The following is a 20,329-nucleotide window of genomic DNA, read 5'->3' as shown; positions in this document are numbered from 1 at the left end:
ATCTCTACTATATATACTCCCAAAACTATAAATGTCTAATTCTATTTAAATAATAGAGATGCCAATCAAAATAACTTCAGAGGATACCCTCGAAATAGAGTACCTGACCCTAGTTAGGGTTTCAATAAAAAAAAACTATCTTCAATAGGTGAAAGCCCAGTAAGGTATCTTTTAAATTTTTGTTCAACCAAAACTAAAAATTTCTCTACCAATTGTCATATATTTTGTTTACTTGAAAAGCAAAACTTTGCAAAGTAATAAATCTTCATAAACGTAAAACCTTTGTTTACTAGAGCAAACCATTTTAAATAAAACTATCAACTCGAGATTAAAACCGTATCTTTTTTAAAACTGGAACTTCTTTGAAAATAAGTGTAGACCTTAAAGAATAGTTGAACAGTAACCCTGCAGTAGCATTTTCTGATTCTTTTCCTTCAAAGACAATAGGGTAAATCAAAAATTGTTCATTGAAATAACAACCTTGTTCATGTTTCCTTTTCAACTTTCAAATTCACCTTCGAATCAAAATATAAATAAATTAAAAATGTTACCTCGATCATGGCAGTTCAAATTGTAAAAAAATCCCATAAAAATCTCAGTTAGCTCCGCTTTCAGCTCAAAACAAGTCCATAAACGAATTCACCATCCATCAAAGTCCAACATATTTGAAACCCACAATAAAATTTTAGCTAGAACACATTGAGTCTGAACTTTTGTATGCATCTAGCATCTAGGGTTTAGACCTTCCTTTGAACAAAAAGATAAAACATACTTTGCCTACCCTACTCCTTTTGAAAATCTTCAAAATACTTTGCAAAGTATAATAGTCATTTGAAATCTGGCTAAACGAGACACAAAATCATTTTAACTGCATAAAAATGCCACATCACCAAGTTCACAGGAGATAACTTTGCATTGTAGAAAGGCCACAAAATGTTTACTTTGCATGAGAGCTTAAGTTTTTTTTTTGGCCGATATAAAATAGTTTATCAAAACACATTAACACTTCACATATGGCTATTAATCCATGTAAATGATCGATGAAAATAATGTGCCCAATCGAATATTAAAATATGCATTCCAACTCAGACTTGTAGTTAACTTCCATGTGTTCAATGCTGCAAAGTACCATATAAAGAGTGGAGCTTGCAAGGTATAGCCACAATGCCATGATTTATTTTGTCAAGACATATATATTCGACGACACAATATAAACCATTAGTCACAAAAGGACCAATTAATATATGTATATATGCCAACGTCTCGAATACATATTACCTCAATCATGTCAGTTCAAACTATAAAACAAATCCCATAAAAATATCAGTTACCTCCACAAACAGCTCAAAACAAGTCCATTAACGAATTCGCCATCCATCAAAGTACAACATATTTGAAACCCATAATAAAATTTTAGCTAGAACACATTGAGTCTGAACTTGTGTATGCATATGGAAGCCAGGGTTTGGACTTTCCTTTGAACAAAAAGATAGAACATACTTTGTCTACCCTATTCCTTTCGAAAATCTTCAAAATACTTTGCAAAGTATAATAGTCGTTTAAAATCCGGCTAAACGAGACACAAAATCATTTTAATTGCATAAAAATGCCACATCACCAAGTTCATAGGAGATAACTTTGCATTGTAGAAAGGCCACAAAATGTTTACTTTGCATGAGAGCCTAAGTTTTCTTTTTGCTCGATATAAAATAGTTTATCAAAACACGTTAACACTTCAAATCTGGCTATTAAACCATGTAAATGATCGACAAAAATAATGTGCCCAATCGAATATTAAAATATGCATTCTAGCTTAGACTTGTAGTTAACTGCCATGTGCTCATTGCTGTGAAGTACCATATAAAGAGTGGAGCACGCAAGGTATAGCCACAATGCCATGATTTAGTTTGTCAAGACATATATATTTGACGACACAATGTAAACCATTAGTCATGAAAGGACCAATTAATATATGTATATATGCCAACGTCCTGAATACTAATTTGACTATTCAAGTCAAGTGTGAATGTGCTGAGTATTATTTCAAAGGCAAAGAACCTGAATATGAAATCAGTCAACTGTATATGCTTGAATGAAATCAACAAAGATCATGCTTAACTGTCATCAACATCAAAACAACATATATATCACCTAAAAGTATAATGCAACCCTGTGAATGAATATGCCTCATGTCTGCACATGAAGCTAAGAGATCAGTACCACAAAACTCGGATATAAACCAACATCAACATACAAGTACTGAACAATATATGTAATACCAAAACTGAGTATTCCAAACAAATCACTAAGATGCCAAGCCAAACAATTTTGTCATCAAGGACAAACACAAAGGGTCAACAGAAGGGTAGCAAATTTTTCCTGAACCAAGTATACCTAAGCCTGTTCTAGGACATGGTGCACAACATAACTAAATAATATATATTATCATTATATTATATGTTGTTTTTTAATAGATTATTAAAATTTAGTACCGAATTATTCTAGTAGCTACCTTGCAATGTTTGTTTCTTTCAACTACCTTCTATTGTACTTTGTTTTGATTCAAATATTTTTTTTTTTCTAAATTATAAACTTTTTTAATAGTTTAGAGTCCAAATGATTTTGCTTGTAACCTGAGAATATCAAAGAATAAAATTAATATTTTTATAACTGTGCATTCTATCAAGAGTTATGGATATATTAAAGCAAAGATCTATTTGATCTGCATCAAGGATTTGCAGAATTTTGGAGACACGTATTGAGGTTGTCAAGTAAAGCTTTGCTATTTGGTGAAAATAAATGAATACATTGGTTATTATTAATAGGCCCGTACCTTATTTTCATTGAAGGTTACTAATATCAAACATACATTTAATTTTTTTTAAAGAATTAAATTAAAAGAAAAGAGTGTAAGCATCATTTACTTAATAACTAAGTATATTAATAAATATATAAGAGGAAACTAATTTATTTGTAAACATAAATTGATATATAAAGATTAAGAATGTGTAAGTGTGAACATTTATGTATTCTAATATTCAACAATAATTTAATTGTTCTTATATGAATAATTTTTGAATTCATTTCTAATCAAAAGTCGTACAAGATGCTTCCTTTTAGTCACACAATCAATTTCTAAAAGAGAACTTTCTGTTATTTATTTTTGATGAAAAAAATCAAACCAATAACTAAGAAATTAAAAAATAGACATTACAATATGCTTGAATCGGCAATACAAAACAAACTTTACATCCACCTAAAATTACAAAATGCTTGACTAAACAGTACAAAACATGAACAATTATTAAACAACAATGTCACGATGAATCGCTTCACATTACTTACAAGAAATAACTAACCCGAGCACGTTAAATCTTTGATGGTGTTTATTTTTCCTTATAGCACTTCAAGCCATCAACAAACCAAATTAACTAAAGTATTTAATTGATATCTTTTTTCTTTAAATTAAGATTTCTTTTTTAAAACTTCAAATTGGTCTTAGGACAAATACTTATTCTAAATATTTAGAGTGATGAAAAAGAAACACTTGATTTAAGAAATAGATATGAATGTCAAAAGAAAATTTAGTTGTTTTTGTTAAAATTCATTCTTCAATTATTTTTACAGTGTATAAGAATTTTAAAAAATTGAGAAACAGAATAGTTGCAATTATTAGAAAAAGATAGTAATGAACTTTACTTTGTGGAGGCCAACGCTGTACACATTGGGCTACACATGGCTAAAAGAGAAGGTTTTAGAAAGGTCTAGCTAGAGTCTGACTCACTAAATACCGTCAATTGTCTGAATGGGTGCAAGGATCCTAGCTGGACAATTGCTAACCTGATCAAGGATTTCCAGGATATAATAAATGAGTTGGATGAGTTCAAAAATTTTCATGTCTTTCGAGAAGGCAATAAAGCGGTGGATCCACTGGCCAATATGGCGGTGGGCTACATGGTGGCTAAATGGTGGAGCATTAGGCACTCTTTCCCAAAATAATTGTGCGCTCTTGCTTGTGATGATTCCATCCATTTGCGGTAACAAATGAATTTTAATCTGATTTGATTGAGTTGTTGGGGAAACGACTTCTGTTTGTTTTCCCTATCCAAAGATCTAGAAACTTCCCTTGTGCCTAGATTTTCTGTCTAATTGTGTGGCCCATTTCCTACTACTGTTTGGAGAGTTTTCTGGTGTGGCCCATTTCTTACTACTATTTGGAGACTTCTCTAGGGCAGCCCATTTCCTGCTGTTTGGTGACCCAGATCATTATGGGTGGGGACAAGAACAGGAAAGAACCGCCTACTTTTGAGAAATGGAAGAAAAACAAGGAGGTGTGGCAGGAAATCATTGATGGAGAAGTTGTCCCCTTCTGAAAGACTCCATGGCCCTTCTCCTCCGCTCACGAAAACCTTTGTCAATAAGTAGAAGAAAGGGGTTCTAAGGGCTTATGGTGCTGATTACAAGCTGGACGAAACCCTGGTGGCGATGGTTACTATCCTGGTGATGAATGGCAGAAGGTTCTATAGAGAAAAGAAAAGAAGGGAGGAAGACATGTCAATTTTTTTCAACAAAGACAAGGAGTGCTCAAGAGTTAACAAAATGGCTGATGGTGGCTACAACAGGAAAGATCTATGGCTCCCTAGGTGGACATGGACAAGTTCATCATGAGGTATATTATGCTTGATGGCAGATATGCCAGTATCTTTTCCTACCATTTTACCATTTTGAACCATTTTAGGCATGGTAAAATCATTTCTACTCCTTTCTATCTGGCCTCCTCTTTACAGATTAGTCTTAAAAAACATATGGAGAATCCCAATAATCTTGTTCTCCATGAAGGGCTTATTGTGCTCATCATGGAGTACGGTAAGACCCTTGAACTTGTTCCCTCTCTATCTGAGAAAGGCCAACATACAAATATTCAGGAAGTCTCTGACTCAAAAATGGAATTGGAGGATTGTGGGGGTGCCAATCCTTTTGATGACCCTGATTATAAGCCAGTGGAAGAAGGTGAGATGATGGTCACCCCTGCTACGTTTAGTAGTAAGAATCCCCCAATATGGGCGGCCAACAAATATAAATCTACTAGCAAGCTGATTTCTAAGGCTAACCCTCTTTCCAAAAAGAAGAAGCTTGCGGCTAAGGACTATGGTCCGAAGACTTCAGACCAGGAAATTAAATTGGACATTCCTATTACGTCCTAAAGGAAAATTAGGGGACCATGCCTAAAGAAGTGGATAGTGGGTTACAAAGGAATGGTACTCTGATGAACCTGGTGATGGAAACTAGAAGCCAGGAGAGCTGCTGGAAGTGGGTGGAGGGAGAAATCGATACCCTCAAAGTGGGGGTTAAGGAGATAATAGATATCTTCATAGCTTCATCAGAACCTAGCAAATCTGAGAAGCTCATGCTTATGACCCATAAGCTCTCCCAAGATGTCAAGGTTATGAAATGCAACCATGAACAAAGAATTGAAAAGGTGGAACAGTCTATGGCAGAGATAAAGAAAAACCTCAAGAACTTGGTCAACATAAGAAATAAGGCCATGAATAATAGTATGGAGGGGCTCGAAAAGATCAATGTCATGGTTGTGGAGTACATATCCTTTCACAGTGATCCTGAGAAGGATCTTGGAGGTGAATACATTGCTGTTGGCGACAAAAAAACCACAGGCCCTAATTCTAGGACCAGAAGTAGGAGCAGCAATAAGGGCACCTCTAGATTCATTATGGAAGAACCAGAGGAAATTAATAAGATTACCAACCAGAATAACAAGGAGCTAGTTCACTCTCTTATTTGAGTGCTTTTGTTTTGCTATCTATGTCTCTTTTGCTTTCGTGTATGTTTTGGGGTGCTCCCCTGTTTTACTGTTGGTTTTTGTCTATTTGGCTGATGGCCGACTTTTAAAACTTTTGGTTTTGGGTCCATGTAAAACCTTCTTATCTTTATCAAAACATTCATATGCATGATACCTTGAAAAATAAAGAAATAATTAGATTTGGGGATGCAAAGTTTGTTGGATTTTTTTTTAAATAATTATAATACAAGTAAATATAAGAAGTTATATGATAGGAATATAAATAATGATGTAAATTATTTCAATTTGATAAGGTTTTCTCTTGAATATCACTTTTAATTTTATTGTGAATTTTTGTAAAATAATATTTCTTAAATTTATATATAATTAATTGTAGCCTAAAAAATAACACAATTTAGAAACTATTACTTCATAATTCTAGAAAAGAAAATACTAAAAATGAATTTCTTTTATAAAGGATCATCACTTTTAGAATAATGATAATGAAGTATTTGCAATTATATAGAGACCCAATCTTATATGTAATTCTCATTGTTCAAGACCAAAGACTTTTTTAGCTATTTATATTTTAATATGCTTATAGATATTCGAACTATTGCTCAAAAAATATAATAAGAACATTAAAAGTTTAAAAAATTAATATCCATATAGATGCAATTATTTTAAAGGATTGTGATGAATAATTATGTTATAAAGCCAACAGTGAAGTTTTGACCTAAAAAAGCAAATAAAATTTAATCCATGTCATCAAACTTTTGGGTATAACCATTCTACTTGGTAAAATAAAAATGTTTTAATGTATCTATTAATTCAATGTAGATATTATATGTAATGTTCATCTTGTGAGGCCAATTTAAGTATTATATACAATGTTCATTCTACTTATTCAAATCTTTTGGAGTGTTTAAAATGAAAAAAATCAATAAAATTATCTTTAATAATGATTAAAATGAAATTTTTAATAATTACTTTTTAATAAAAGGTTTATCTCTTAAGCCCTCTTTGTATATTACATTGCATTAGCATATTAAGTTTCTAACAAGGGAGTGTAACTATCATTTTCCCAAAATTATCATGAAATAAAAAATAAAAATCCAATGAAATATATTGTATTGTTTTTTAATAGTGATTTCAAAGAAATACATTCTAGTGATCTTGAAATTGCATTCATCTAATTAAATACATTATAATTTTTTTAATAGTAATTTCAAATAAATACATTCTACTGATCTTGAAAATGCATTCATCTAATTAAATGCATTATAATTTTTTCATGAATAAGTCTATTTAACATAAAAATTAGCTATAAACGTAATAGTAAAATATTCATTAAAAAGACAAGAGGTACGAGCTTGAAGTTAATGCAAGACAAAGTTCAAAGAAAGCTAATAGTTCAAATGGTCAAGCCTAAACATAATATTAAAAACTAAGACAACTAATGCAACACTATTGGGAGGGGATATTAAAATTATTTTTTCCTTGACACCATAAAGGGTAGAAATATCATCAATCATGTCATAGCTAGTGAGAGGACATTCTTCTTAATGAGTAACTTTGAAGTCTTTAGAGCACAAATTGGAGAGATGACCATCTCTGATTAAAGAAACTTTGTAGAGTTTACTTTCTGGTTATTCATAATAGGTGATTGATTAGTAGTAATTTTAAAAAAAAAATGATCATGGAAATAACTAAATTATTCGATTGTGAAATATGAAATTTGAAACTATTGATCGATGAACGTAGATGGAGTTAAACTTTTGGTTAATGAATGTAGGTAAATTTTTGGTTGATGAATGTAGGTGGAGTTAAAATCTTGGGTTGATGAATGATGGATCTTTTGTTTGATTTAAATGTTAAAATTGACTAAAATATAAAGTGAATTTAGTTTTGTGGATTTGTATTATTAATTGTTGGAAATGTGGTCTATTATTTACATTTAAATACACAAATTGAAATATAAAATTTAAGTTTGTAGATTTAAATTGTTATTTGTTTAGAAAGGTCTTTTTTTGTTTTCTTATTAATTAAATCAAACTTAAAATTAAAATCTAATGTCACTTGAAATTTTTATAAATAATTTACATTGTTTTTTTTAAAATGTTCTTCTTTATAAAGTTGTTGTTATGTCTCATCCACTTGAAAATTCTTTGTTTGAAAAATTAGGAAATTATCATTACTGCTAAATTAATTTGATGGATGTATGAATGTTTTTAAACATTTTGATATTATAGGAAGACTAAATTACATGAATGAAAAATTTTAGACAAACTATCAGAGAAAAAGTGTTGGTTCAACCATCAAATTATAGGCCTTGAGATCCACTGCCTACTTAGATGAATGGGGGATATACACCTATAACATCATTCACATAACCTAAGTTGTGTGCATATTCATTTTCTCCAAATATGAATTCAATGATTATAGTTTAAGCTAAATTCAAAATATGCATAAAATAAAGCAATGGCTGTCATAATGTCTTATTTGGACGATGCTTGGCCAACATGGAATTCTTTATGAGCTCCTTTTATCAACACTAGGTTGACATTAGCACACCATTTTTAATGTCATAATTGTTTGTGCACATCATTTTCTTATGAGATGGGGGAGGATAAGTGTTCACATCTACCATACTACATTCCAATTTCTAAATTGTGTGCATGTCTTCTCAATTTTGTAAAGACTTTGAACACTTCTTTTGTGAATAATGCCACAAAAGGGAAAACATTCTTATCTACTTTATTTTGAATCCAATGGATAATTGGGAGTGTTGATTCATTCAAGTTTTAGAGTATTCTAGCTCTTAAATTTGTTGGATATTAATATGTAAGAAATGAGATCTTAGTGTAGGAATGTAAAATAAGAACTCAACTATTTATGGCATATCATTAGAATAATTAGCTATATTAAGCTATATTCATAATAGGAGAGTTGAAAATTTGGGTTTTATGATTCCTTTGTTGATATTGTGAAGTGTGTGTGTGTGTGAATTAACTAGGTTAAATGATAATAAAATGATAAATTTTAGCATAAACAATGAAATATAGAACTAATAATCAACATAGTAAGATATATGTGGGAATGAGAAACAAAGAGAAACCTATGGTTGTAATTTGAAGAAAACTATGTTGGACTGGGGAGCAAGGTGCCCTAGTTTGAGGATGTCTTCATCAACAAAAGGTTTTAAATTCTGAATTAGAAGGGTTTATACATCCATCTCCTAAAAAATTGGCCAAAAAGTGTCAAACACCATAGCAAGGTGATTTAGTTTGGGGGTTTCCATCTATTTAAAATTTAGAATCATCTATAATAGTCTAATCTACACAATGATAACCTCCTCTACAGTTGGATCTAAACCTTCACAATGAAAACTAGAGAAAATAGTGTTGTATAGAATCTTGCATATGTCAAACCTCATGCTCAAGTGTTTCCACCTCCACAACAATAAATGATGATTGAAAAAGTGATCTTATCCTTAGGGAGGATAAATGCTAAATCATAATTGAAATGCTAAATTGATAAGATTGTGCCTTAGGATTCATAATGGTAGTGATGCAATTCTCTTTAGACAAGTCCTCTTATTGTTGATCCTATAACATGACAAAACATAACATAATCCATCATGAAATTATAGTTCAAGATAGTTTGTTTTAAATTGTTGCTCCTTGTACTTAGATATACCTTTGAATGAATTGATTTTAGACTCTTTAATCATGCTAATATAATAAAATTAAGCTTTGTGAATGATAAAAGTTTTCTTTATATAGGGTTCTTAAGGTATTTATAAATTCAGACCTACATTTGATGATCAAATGAAAATATTAGGATCGAATCACAATTGATGGAGGCTGACACTCACACATGTTTGAATTTGGGCCCTTTTTGGAGACACCCTAGTCCACTTAGATTAGAGCATCAAGCACACTATTCCTATAAATTAGGGACTAGATAAAGTGGTGGTAGAGTATCAAGACCTAAGGCATAGGATAGGGTCTCAATAAATAACATATGACAACAATAGGATAGCATAAAGCCCATATAGGCTTAAAATGACCGAGGAGAAAACACACTAAAGTAGAGGCACAAATAGAGTGTGAAGTTACAAAGGATTATAATTTACTACACTAAAAATATATAGTTTTATATTATAAAACCATTCTTAAGTGCGATAATGAATTTTGAACCTTGATAGTTTGGAAAAACTAAAAATAACTAGTCTAAATCTCTACAATAGTACAAATATATAAAGTAGGTTTAACTTTCAAAACTTCTAGAAATGGTCAATGTATTGTTATAGAGACATAAGAGAAGTAGTGAACAACATGTGGATATTTCTAAAGTGGTTATTTGAAAAGGCATATAGGAGAAAAGACTCGGTAGTTGAGAATGTTCCAATAGTTATTATAACACTTTTATTTAGTGTCCAATATTTTTAACTTTATAATGTACCAATGCTTGTGATTTAAAGTTATTAGTGTTGATTATGACTACCCATAATTGAACCAAACGTATTCCTTATATCTAAAAAGCAACATATTATGTGATGCCACATTAGTGCACCAATAAAACATGACATAGTGCACAAGTACTTATTGGTCTCACCTTTCTAGGACCTTTTTGGACACCTTAGAAGAAAACAGTATGATGTGGTCATAAAACCTTAGTTATGAGCAAGGGACTTGTCATGTAAGCTCTAGTGAAATTTTGGGAGTGATTTGAAATTACCATGTAAAATTTTGAGAAGTGCAAAGTTAGGGTGCTCAAATACTAGGTCCTCTCCCCTAACATCTAAAAAAAGTACAAAATGCTCTCCATTAATAGAAAAACCCATGAATGAGGTGGTGCTGAAACAAATTTGTACAATATGCTAAACTTGTAATATAAGGCCACATTGAAAAAATAATTATCAATAAGAAAACACATTAAGAATCCATTTTAAATTAAATAATTTTGATAGTGAAAGGTGTGACAAAAATAGTGACAATAATTTTATGCATGTTTATAAGTGATTATTTAATGTTATGGATAGGGTAGGTCCAACTACACACAAGCAAAAGGAATAGAGAGTGGTGTTCAAAAGTGGTGGTGTTAAAGTGAATGTGCTATGTGATAATCAATTGCAAAGTTTTATTTGTCTCTGTCAATTTTTTAATTAAAAAAAAGAACTGAACTACACATATAGCTGAGTTTTTTTCCATGCAATGTGAGTGGCCTAAGCTAGGTGAGGGTTTATAAGAGGAAGCCAACAAATCATGGGTCAGGGGGCCATGGAGTTGGTAGGAGAAAGGATGTTGTATTTCTAAATAAATGAATACTTTTAATATCTACAAGGCTAAGTATTTTATGGCCCCATGAATATCCAATAGAAAAGATAAGCACAAAATGCCAAAATAGAATAGTCCAATGACATTATGCCTACTTAATCTCTTTTCCTCATCTTTGATCTTCTATTGTGTATCTTGATAAATTAATCTATGACTTTTGTTATCTTTTCTTCTTGAAACAAGTTAATTAACATTCTCACATTTAAAGTCTTTATGTAATTGATCAAAATATCCTTGTAAGTAAAAAACTCCATGATGTAATGTCCTTAAAGTATAATAAAAATAACTTGTATGTATCCACTCTTCTTTAGTTACTATCCACCTTACAATTTCACATCTAATTTGATGTGAACTAGTTCTTAGATAGGCCATTAACATTTTTTCTTTCCATTTTATTTTCATTGTGGTATAGTTATTTTGTGTATGGTCATTTTTGAAATTGAAATGTTTGAGATGGTGTTATATTTTTCTCCTAAATTGTCTCATTTGCATGCTTTTTCTAAATTTTGGATACTCTTTTATGTTAATACCTCATTTATACTTTCACTTGTCATTTTTTTAATTCACCCACTCTTACTTCTATCTAATTTCCATTCTATTGTCATTTTGGGCCAACAAGGCATATTTGAATGTTCTCTAACCTTTCAAGATAACTTAGCTACCAGATCATATTTGATGTTTCAATAAGAAATACCTCAGGATTAGCCAAGACAATCTCATATAAAATAGATGATTTTTCAGAGGTTATTTGTGATTAAATTTTTTTATAATCTCTATATTTGTCTCCACTTTCTAGCCGATGTGTTACCACCTCAAACATCACACTTGCATATCATCCTTGGTACCATTAGTAGACCAAAAAAAAGATTTTTAATTTTTTTAGTCACATAATTCATCATTTCTACACCTGAGGAGAAGGCCTTCCATCCTCCTTGTATCCTTTTTGTACTATATGTTTCCTAGTTGGTTTTACTATGAAATTAGAGGCTAAGATTCTTATAATCATTTACTATTTGCAAGGGGTTTCCTTCAAAATAAAATTCCCTATGAGCCTTCTTTCTCTTCAAGAAAAATATCATGGCCTTAATTTTTCTAGTTTTCACCTACATCCTCACCTTATGGCAAAACAATTCTACATATTTTAGGTGTTCTCTCAAATCATTTTTTATTTTTTTCATTAAAATAAGATCATCTACATATAGAAGCAACTTTATTACATAGTTGTTTAGTTGCACCGCCCATCACCAAACTTTTCTATCCACTCTAATTTTTCAATGTACAATGAAAATAGCATAAGAGTTAATGAGAAACCTCTCTTGACTCCTATATCAATTCTGAAACAATTTTTTCAAGAGTTTTTATTTGTATTTTAATTTTTTTTGTGTGGGTTTAGTTAAAGTAGTTAGTGGGCTAGAGGTGGGACTTTGAATGGTCAAATGTAGGCCTTACTTTCTTAGTAATTTATTGTTTATTCTTATTAAATTTATTTTTTCAATAATGAAAAATAATTTCTTTGCATTTATGAAACAAGAAATGGAAACTATTGGTATTATGGAAGCAAACTATTTAGGGTAGGCTAGTGGTGCTTGGATTTAGATCAAAGCAACAAAAAATTTTAGAGATATTGAAGCATAGAGAAAAGTAAAGTAAAATTTCAAAGAGAAAGAAAAAATATATGCTTCCAAGAAAAGTCTTAAAGTGTGGGTAAACGAGGAAGTGTCTCAAGACTTTAGTCTAAAATCAGCCAAGGATTGTAGTGTGAGAGAAGAAGAAAAAATATATAGCCACACATTTACTCCTCTCATTTGGTCATCAAATTTCTCTATGTTAGAATTTTTGAGTGTTAAAAGTTCAGTTAGAGGGTCTAGAGGTTAGGGAATAGGAAAAGAACTTGAATTTTTATGACGTTACTGAGGTAAACCAGTCTTTCATGAAAGAAAATTAAATATTAAGGGAGTAGTTGATAATTCTAGAAAAAATATTAAAAATAAAGAAATATGAGTTGCAATTTATGAAGTTAACATAAAAAAGTATGAAAGAATCAACAAAAAGCGACTTGAAATGAAACATAAAAATTCTAGCAAGAAAAAATTCAATCATAGAGAATAAATAAAAGTAACCAATTAGATCAACGTTTTGTGTAGTAGCAATTGTGTGTGTGAAGAGTGTGCAATGGGGTACCAAATAGCTCTAGACAAAATAAGAAGCTAGTATGAAGCTCCATAATAGTAGAGAAAGGAGGAGTTCTAAGCAGTTGTGTGATTGGGTGCAACTCCATATTGTTGTAGATAAAGTATTTGTAATCAATAATATAATATGAGTTCGAGTATTTGGTAAACGTTCATTTTATGATATAATAGAATGAACGTTTACCTGTCTTTAACTGTATTGTTGTTTAGGTTTTATTTTATGTGTATTTCCTATTGTTTAGGAAGCACTAATTATGCGTGTGCATTAAACATGGAACACTTTATGAGCTCCTTTACGAAATAACTCAAACACTTTTTTTTGTATTGATCAAAATAAAAGATTACAAAAATTAAAAGAATGAATAATAGTAAAAAAGAAAGAAAAGAAAAAAAGAAAAAAAAGAAAAAGAAAGAGAAAGAAAGACAATTGCACCGAAAAGAAGCAAGATACAAACTTACAAATACACAATCGTTCATGCAGATCATTTTCCCAAACGACAATGAAGAAGAAACACTAGCATCTATCTTACCATGTTTCAATTTTCTAAATTTCTTGCCTGTCTTCTCAATTTTGTTTATACACATCATTTTTCCAAACAACAATGAAGAAGAAACACTAGCATCTATCTTGCCACATTTCAATTTTCTAAATTTCTTGGATGTCTTCTCAATTTTCAATTTTGTAATGACGTTGTTCAACAGTTGTTCGTGAATAATGCCACAAATGGGAAACATTCTTATCTACCGTATTTTGACTCCAATGGATGGCTCGGAACGTCGTTTCATTCAAGTTTCAGAGCATTTTTTTATGTGCTTAATTTTGTTTGATGTGGTTTTATTTCAAAATCGTTCTTAAGCGTGACAATGGATATTGAATCCCGCTAGTTTGGACCATGTAAAATCAAGCATTTTGGAGCTCCAGAACAGCACGAATCTATAAAGTTGGTTTGACACACTAAGCTTCTAGGATTGGGCAGCGTGTCGTTAGGGAAATATAAAAGTTTGACATTAAAATCAAGCATTTTGGAGCTCCAGAACAGCACGAATCTATAAAGTCGGTTTGACACGCTAAGCTTCTAGGATTGGGCAGCGTGTCGTTAGGGAAATATAAAAGTTTGACATTGGTACAATATCTTTTAAGTTGCAGTCGTTCGTGCACGTCAATTTTGTAATGACGTTGTTCAACAGTTGTTCGTGAATAATGCCACAAATGGGGAAACATTCTTACATACCGTATTTTGACTCCAATGGATGGCTTGGAACGTCGTTTCATTCAAGTTTCAGAGTATTTTTTGGTATGCTTAATTTTGTTTGATGTGGTTTTATTCCAAAATCGTTCTTAAGCGTGACAATGGATATTGAATCCCGCTAGTTTGGATCATGTAAAATCAAGCATTTTGGAGCTCCAGAACAGCACGAATCTACAAAGTCGGTTTGACTCGCTAAGCTTCTAGGATTGGGCAGCGGGTCGTTAGGGAAATATAAGAGAAGTATTCGATACTAGGTGGATATGCTCATATCCACATCGGTACAATAGCTTCGCAGTTAAGCTTTCTTCTCAAACATGTGATTACGAGCGTGTTCAAACCCTATTGGTTCCTGATAAGCTAAGTGGCATAAATTGAGAAGGCAAAACGTGGACGTGGAAGCTGTAAAGTTGTATGATCGATGAGTTGCATGAGGTTTGAAACAGGCATTGTTGGAACTTGCATTTCACACGGCGAAACAAAGGGAAGCGGATTGTTGAAGTTGATATGAAACCCTGGCACAGACAGGATTTGACTGGTAAAGGTCGGTTAAGTCAATCGTACTGTGGTCAAAGGAAATTGCTTCACACGAGTTCTAGTCTGTGTCAGTCGTGAAATTGAGTCAGATTTGGAGTGAGATAGTCGGAGTGGTCTCTTCATTTGGGCGGCGGTCATTGTAGGCGTTTAGGTGGATCTGCCAATAAAGGAGAGAGCTTGTTCTAATCATTTGAGAAAGAAGGCTTGAATTCAATTGTTTGCAGACTTTTTTTTCCCATGTGTAACAAAGTGGCGAGAGGAGGAGAAGAACACGAGCAGGATAAGGGAAAAGAAGAGGAAGCAACAAATCTAGCGGGTTATAGTTATAGTGGACTAACGAGGGAGCGTGAAATGTCTGTGATGGTGTCGGCGCTGAGTGACGTGGTGGCTGGAACAACTGGAGTTAAGAGAGAGAGGGAGGATGTTGATGAGATTCAGCCTAGTGTTCATCCTAGGGCTAATCCACCTCTCTCTCTTCCTCCTGCTATGGACTTCAATCTTCATCCTCCATGGTCTCTGCAATTGTCATATCCATCTATGCAACACCACTATTATGGTGCTCAAATCCCCATTACTGCACCTCCCACCGCCGCCATGATGCCAGCGCTTCAAACATTTTTAGGTCAGTGCATTTCTCTCTGTCTCTTTCTTCTGGAATGGATAATCTTTCTTGTTTTGATCTTAAATCGATTAACAAATTTAGAAAACAACTTTGTGCCACTATCCCTCGTTCACTCCCTCCTGCCATGGACTTCAATCTTGATCCTCCACGGCGTCTGCAATTTTCATATCCATCTGTGCAACACCAATGTGGTGCTGAAATCCCCATGACTGCACCTCCCATCGCCGCCATCGGTGCCTATTTCTATCCATCTCTCTTCTGAAATGGATAATCTTTCTGGTTTTAGTCTTAAATCGATTAACAGATTGGATGTTTCAGAAATTTAAATGGGGCAGTTTTTAGAATCCGCTGCATCCATGTTTTCTGTTGTAATTTTATACATGAAACTCAAGGCTAAAGTGTTCCCTCTAGAAACAAATTTAGAAAACAGATTCTGGTAAGCTAACCCGGCCTCAGTGTCGTTAAAAATAGTCTTGTTCCTTGTTTGATCTTAATGGATGGATGAATGGATTTAATAATTACAGACAGCATATGATAGAATGAAAAAGGTTGTAATAAGCTGCAGTGTAATAGGTTTTTTTGTTGGAAAAGCTTGAGAACTTTCACAATCCAAATTCTTGCTTTCTTAATCAGACGTTTCAGATTAAAATTTCTACACAATAGATTCTAAAATCAATTTTTTGAATGCTATATAGATAACGATTAAGAATAGTCACAGTTGATTCTAAAACTAATCTTGGCCCTGGCAGGGTTTCTAATGATTATGATTGTGGTGGAGAACATACTGAAGAATTTTTCACATTCAGGCTATCAAATTGTAGCCGGCTTAGCAATCCTTTATCGCACGTTTAATATTGCTGTGGTTTTAAACGCAGAGATGGACAACATGGGTCAGATTGAGAAAGCCCTGGGATGCACTCCTCTGAATATCAGCTTTTTTGTTTCTCTCATCAGCATCAGGAACTTTCTAGGTGGTGTGATTGCAGGATTTCTGATGCAAAAGGACAAATTTCCCATGCCATTGATGCTCATAATGAAATTGCTTATCGCTTGTGTTGAGCATGTCGTTACTGCTTTTGCTCTGCCAGGATCACTGTATGTAGCCTCAATCGTTATAGGCCTGTCTTTTGGAGCTCAATGGCCCAAATCCTTAAGATCCTCACTGGTCAGTGGATTGCATTTTACAAATAGAAAATGGAGGGAGATGGCAAACAAGGGTGAGGGACAAAACAAGGTCCTAAAGCACCTTCCCTGCTGTGGATATAGGGATCTGAAGGAGGCATCTCTTCTAACCAGAAATGTAACCCAAAGAAGATTGTTTGTGGTATTTATATGCTTTCTGATAATGTCCCCTGCTGAAGGGGCTTCCATGCGTGGTATCCTTCAATATGCTCCAGCTGTTCATTCAGAGGTCGTCTTTATTCCTTTTCGTTTTTCATTACTGTTAATTACATCAAAATAGGGTTAGAACCTTCTGTGGTTTCCTGCTTTATTAGTTAGATCTTATTTTAAGGTAACGTGCATTTAAATATGGCTTTATTTTATAAATAAATATTTCTCCCGAATACTTTTTAATGTTTTTTTCTTTTATATGCAGAGAACTGCAGCTGTGATGGAGGACTTGGTGTCGAAGCCTCGCAAACTTTCAGAGCCAAGTAAACCTCAGATTGATCGAGGACGTGGTGCACAGCATAATTAAAAAATGTATTTTATCACTATATCAAAAGTTCTTTTTAGATTCACTAGGGAATTATTCTACTGGGTGTCTTGTAATTATGGTCAAGCAATTTTTATTTCCTTCAGCTATCTTAGCTACAATGGGGAGAGTGCTGAAGGATGGCAATTTTTTTCTAAACGATGTAAACCTAAGCCTGATCCAGGACATGGTGCAAAGTATAAATAATATATATTTAAATAAGTTACTAAAATTTAATATCGAATTATTCTAATAACTACCTTGCAATGTTTATCTCTTTTAACTATCTTCTTTTGGACTCTGTTTTGATTCATATATAGAATTATGAACTTTCTTATTTTTTCTACAACTGTGTATTATATCGAGAGCTTTGGATGTATTAAAGCCAAAATCTATCTACACTTTAAATCTTATTTGAATCAAGGGCTTGCAGAACCGTGCAGATACATATTGGGGCTCCCACATATTGCGGCTCTCGAGGAAAGCTTTTCTATTTGGTGGAGATAGATAAGCACATTGCTTATTAGTATTTTCTATTAGGCTAGCACTATTGTAATTGGTTGCACTCAATTTTGGTTAACTCATCATTAAGTTTCTAAATTACATAAATTATTTTTCTCCAATCTAATTGACTAAAAAAATTACATCTTATTAGATACATTAACATAATCTTTAGTACGTTTAAATTTTCTTTTCAAATTTATTTTACACATCCAATAAACAAATTAATAGCAAATTATTTAAAATCTATATCTAGGGGGTTATAATTATAGTGGACTAATGAGGGAGTGTGAAATGTGTGTGATGGTGTGGAGGCTCAGTGACGTGGTGGCTGAAACTACTGGAGTTGAGAGAGAGAGGGAGGAGGATGTTGATGTTCAAACACATCAGATAAAAACCTTTATCTTAACTTTATATCACTTTTTATAAGAATCTTACATTTCATCTCATATATTTTGTTCTACATTTATTTGAAAAACTATATGATAATAAATTTAAATTTACTTTAAATAAGAATAAAAATATTGCATAGTTAAGATTATCATACTATGGAAACATATTAATTATGTATAAACCGATAAATAAATTCTTATGTCTTGCACCATTTTTTAGTTTCTTTTAAAAATAGACGAAAACTCAATGCATATAATAAAAAACTATCCTAGATGAGCTAGGAGAATAGTCAAATGTTTGAGTGTTTAGTTTCATATAGTAGCAAATATAAACTCAATAAATTTTATTAGTGAGATCTCAAAATTATATTATTAAATTAATTAAAAAATTTAAATTGACAATTAAAATAAATTATTAATTTTTTTTTAGATAAAAATGTTTTAAATTGAAAAATTATTATAATTATTTTTTTTTTCTAATTTATTAAAAATTCATGTATTAATGATAAGTAAATAATACAATAGTGCATTTTTTCAAGATTAGAAACAAATACTTATATGCGTCTCCAACAACGTGTTAGAAAGAGAAGAAAATCAACAAAACAATAATATGAGTATAGAATGCAAATTACAAAAGGATGGATGATGATGTTCACAGTTGAGACTGAAAATCCATTGTGAGCTTTGACAACGGCTATCAACTAGACTATAAATTTAAATCTAGTTTTGATTAGACATTTCTTTTTAAAAATATTAGAACTTAGATATACTAAAATATACTTTGAATAGTATATTGAAGGTAAAATTATAAAATAATAATATTAGTATACTAGTTTGTTTTTCTGGATTCGATTGTGTGTATTTTTTTTTTAAAAAATACACACAATCGAATCCAGAAAAACAAACCAGTATACAATATGGATTGTGAAAATCTCATAGCTTTAATAATATCAGTCTCAATGGCAATACCAAAAATAGACTAATCTTATTAATCTTTACTTTTGTGATCAATAATTTTGATCGATTAATATTATTAACTTTTTTAAGAAATCATTTTTTTTAATATTTGTAACAAAAAACATTTTAAATATTATTTACTTTTTAATAAAATAAAATGTTTATAAGAATAAATAATTAAAACATTATTATTTTTAGAGGTATTAAATTAAACGATTATTTTTCATTATATTTTATAATTCAATAGTTTTTCTATAATATAAAATTTAAATATTTGAAATGTTGATAACATTTTCATCAATGTCATTGTAATATATTAATAAGAAGTCATATTGAATTTTAAATATTATGCTACCTTCTATTATCTCTTATTTATTATGTTTTTTTTTAAATTTTTATCTTTTATTGATTATATTACTATATATATGGCATAGTAATAAGTGTTAAATAATAATGTATATATGAATGTTTTCTTTTAGATTAAATTGTATTTTTTTTTAATTCTATTCTTGTAAATTAAATTATGTGTTGCCTTTTGAAATATTTATAAATTTCATAAAATGCAATATGTATACTAAAGTACTTCAATTATAAGTATATTTAATTTAGCCTACACATGCATACTAATTATATAATATATATTTATGATTATTGTAGATAAAACTAATATTGAATATAAACTTAAGTAATTTGAAGACTTTTTAATTAAAATTTCAAAAGGTTATATGAATAATAAAAGTTATATAAACCTCTAAAAAAAATTTAATGTGTGAGAAATTTAAAACAAATATGATATAAATCATTGATATGCAATAACTTTACCTAGGAGAATCGTTTTAAGTAAAAAAATTATCACAATAATAATAAAAATCTTACTCAATCTTGTCTAACACTATACAAGTATTTATGGATGAGATTTGTGTAAATATATATATGAATTTATGTAAACATGTAAGAGCTTGAGTGAGAAAAAAAAAACTACAAAAAATTATTCAATCTATCAATATTTATATACATTAAATCCTTCACTTAAAATAAATAGAAAATTA

General features: G+C 31.2%; 1 protein-coding gene across 2 annotated transcripts; it reads left to right on the top strand.

The window, feature by feature from the left end:
* The first annotated feature begins 14,823 nt into the window (after positions 1 to 14,823).
* LOC131030184 (uncharacterized) lies at positions 14,824 to 17,686 on the top strand. 2 transcript variants are annotated; one of them, XM_057960897.2, is made up of 3 exons: positions 14,824 to 15,734; positions 16,610 to 17,145; positions 17,332 to 17,686. In XM_057960897.2, the coding sequence occupies exons 1-3, from the start codon at positions 15,350 to 15,352 to the stop codon at positions 17,431 to 17,433; spliced, it is 1,023 nt and encodes a 340-aa protein (XP_057816880.1). In that variant the 5' UTR covers positions 14,824 to 15,349; the 3' UTR covers positions 17,434 to 17,686. The 2 variants fall into 2 exon arrangements, with proteins under 2 accessions (XP_057816880.1, XP_057816879.1); XM_057960896.2 differs by having other exon boundaries at positions 14,830 to 15,734; positions 16,484 to 17,145.
* The last annotated feature ends 2,643 nt before the right edge of the window (positions 17,687 to 20,329 follow it).

Source organism: Cryptomeria japonica, chromosome 5 (genome assembly GCF_030272615.1).
Source record: "Cryptomeria japonica chromosome 5, Sugi_1.0, whole genome shotgun sequence".
Lineage (NCBI taxonomy): Eukaryota > Viridiplantae > Streptophyta > Pinopsida > Cupressales > Cupressaceae > Cryptomeria > Cryptomeria japonica.
The sequence above is the reverse complement of the archived record's forward strand: the minus strand, read 5'-3'. Positions and strand labels throughout refer to the sequence as shown.

Excerpts from the sequence above, each read along its gene's own strand:
- LOC131030184 (XM_057960896.2), top strand. The coding sequence starts at position 15,350 with ATGTGTAACAAAGTGGCGAGAGGAGGAGAAGAACACGAGCAGGATAAG. Across the intron at positions 15,735-16,483 it reads AGCGCTTCAAACATTTTTAG|GGTTTCTAATGATTATGATT; the intron begins GTCAGTGCATTT and ends TGGCCCTGGCAG. Across the intron at positions 17,146-17,331 it reads CTCCAGCTGTTCATTCAGAG|AGAACTGCAGCTGTGATGGA; the intron begins GTCGTCTTTATT and ends TTTTATATGCAG.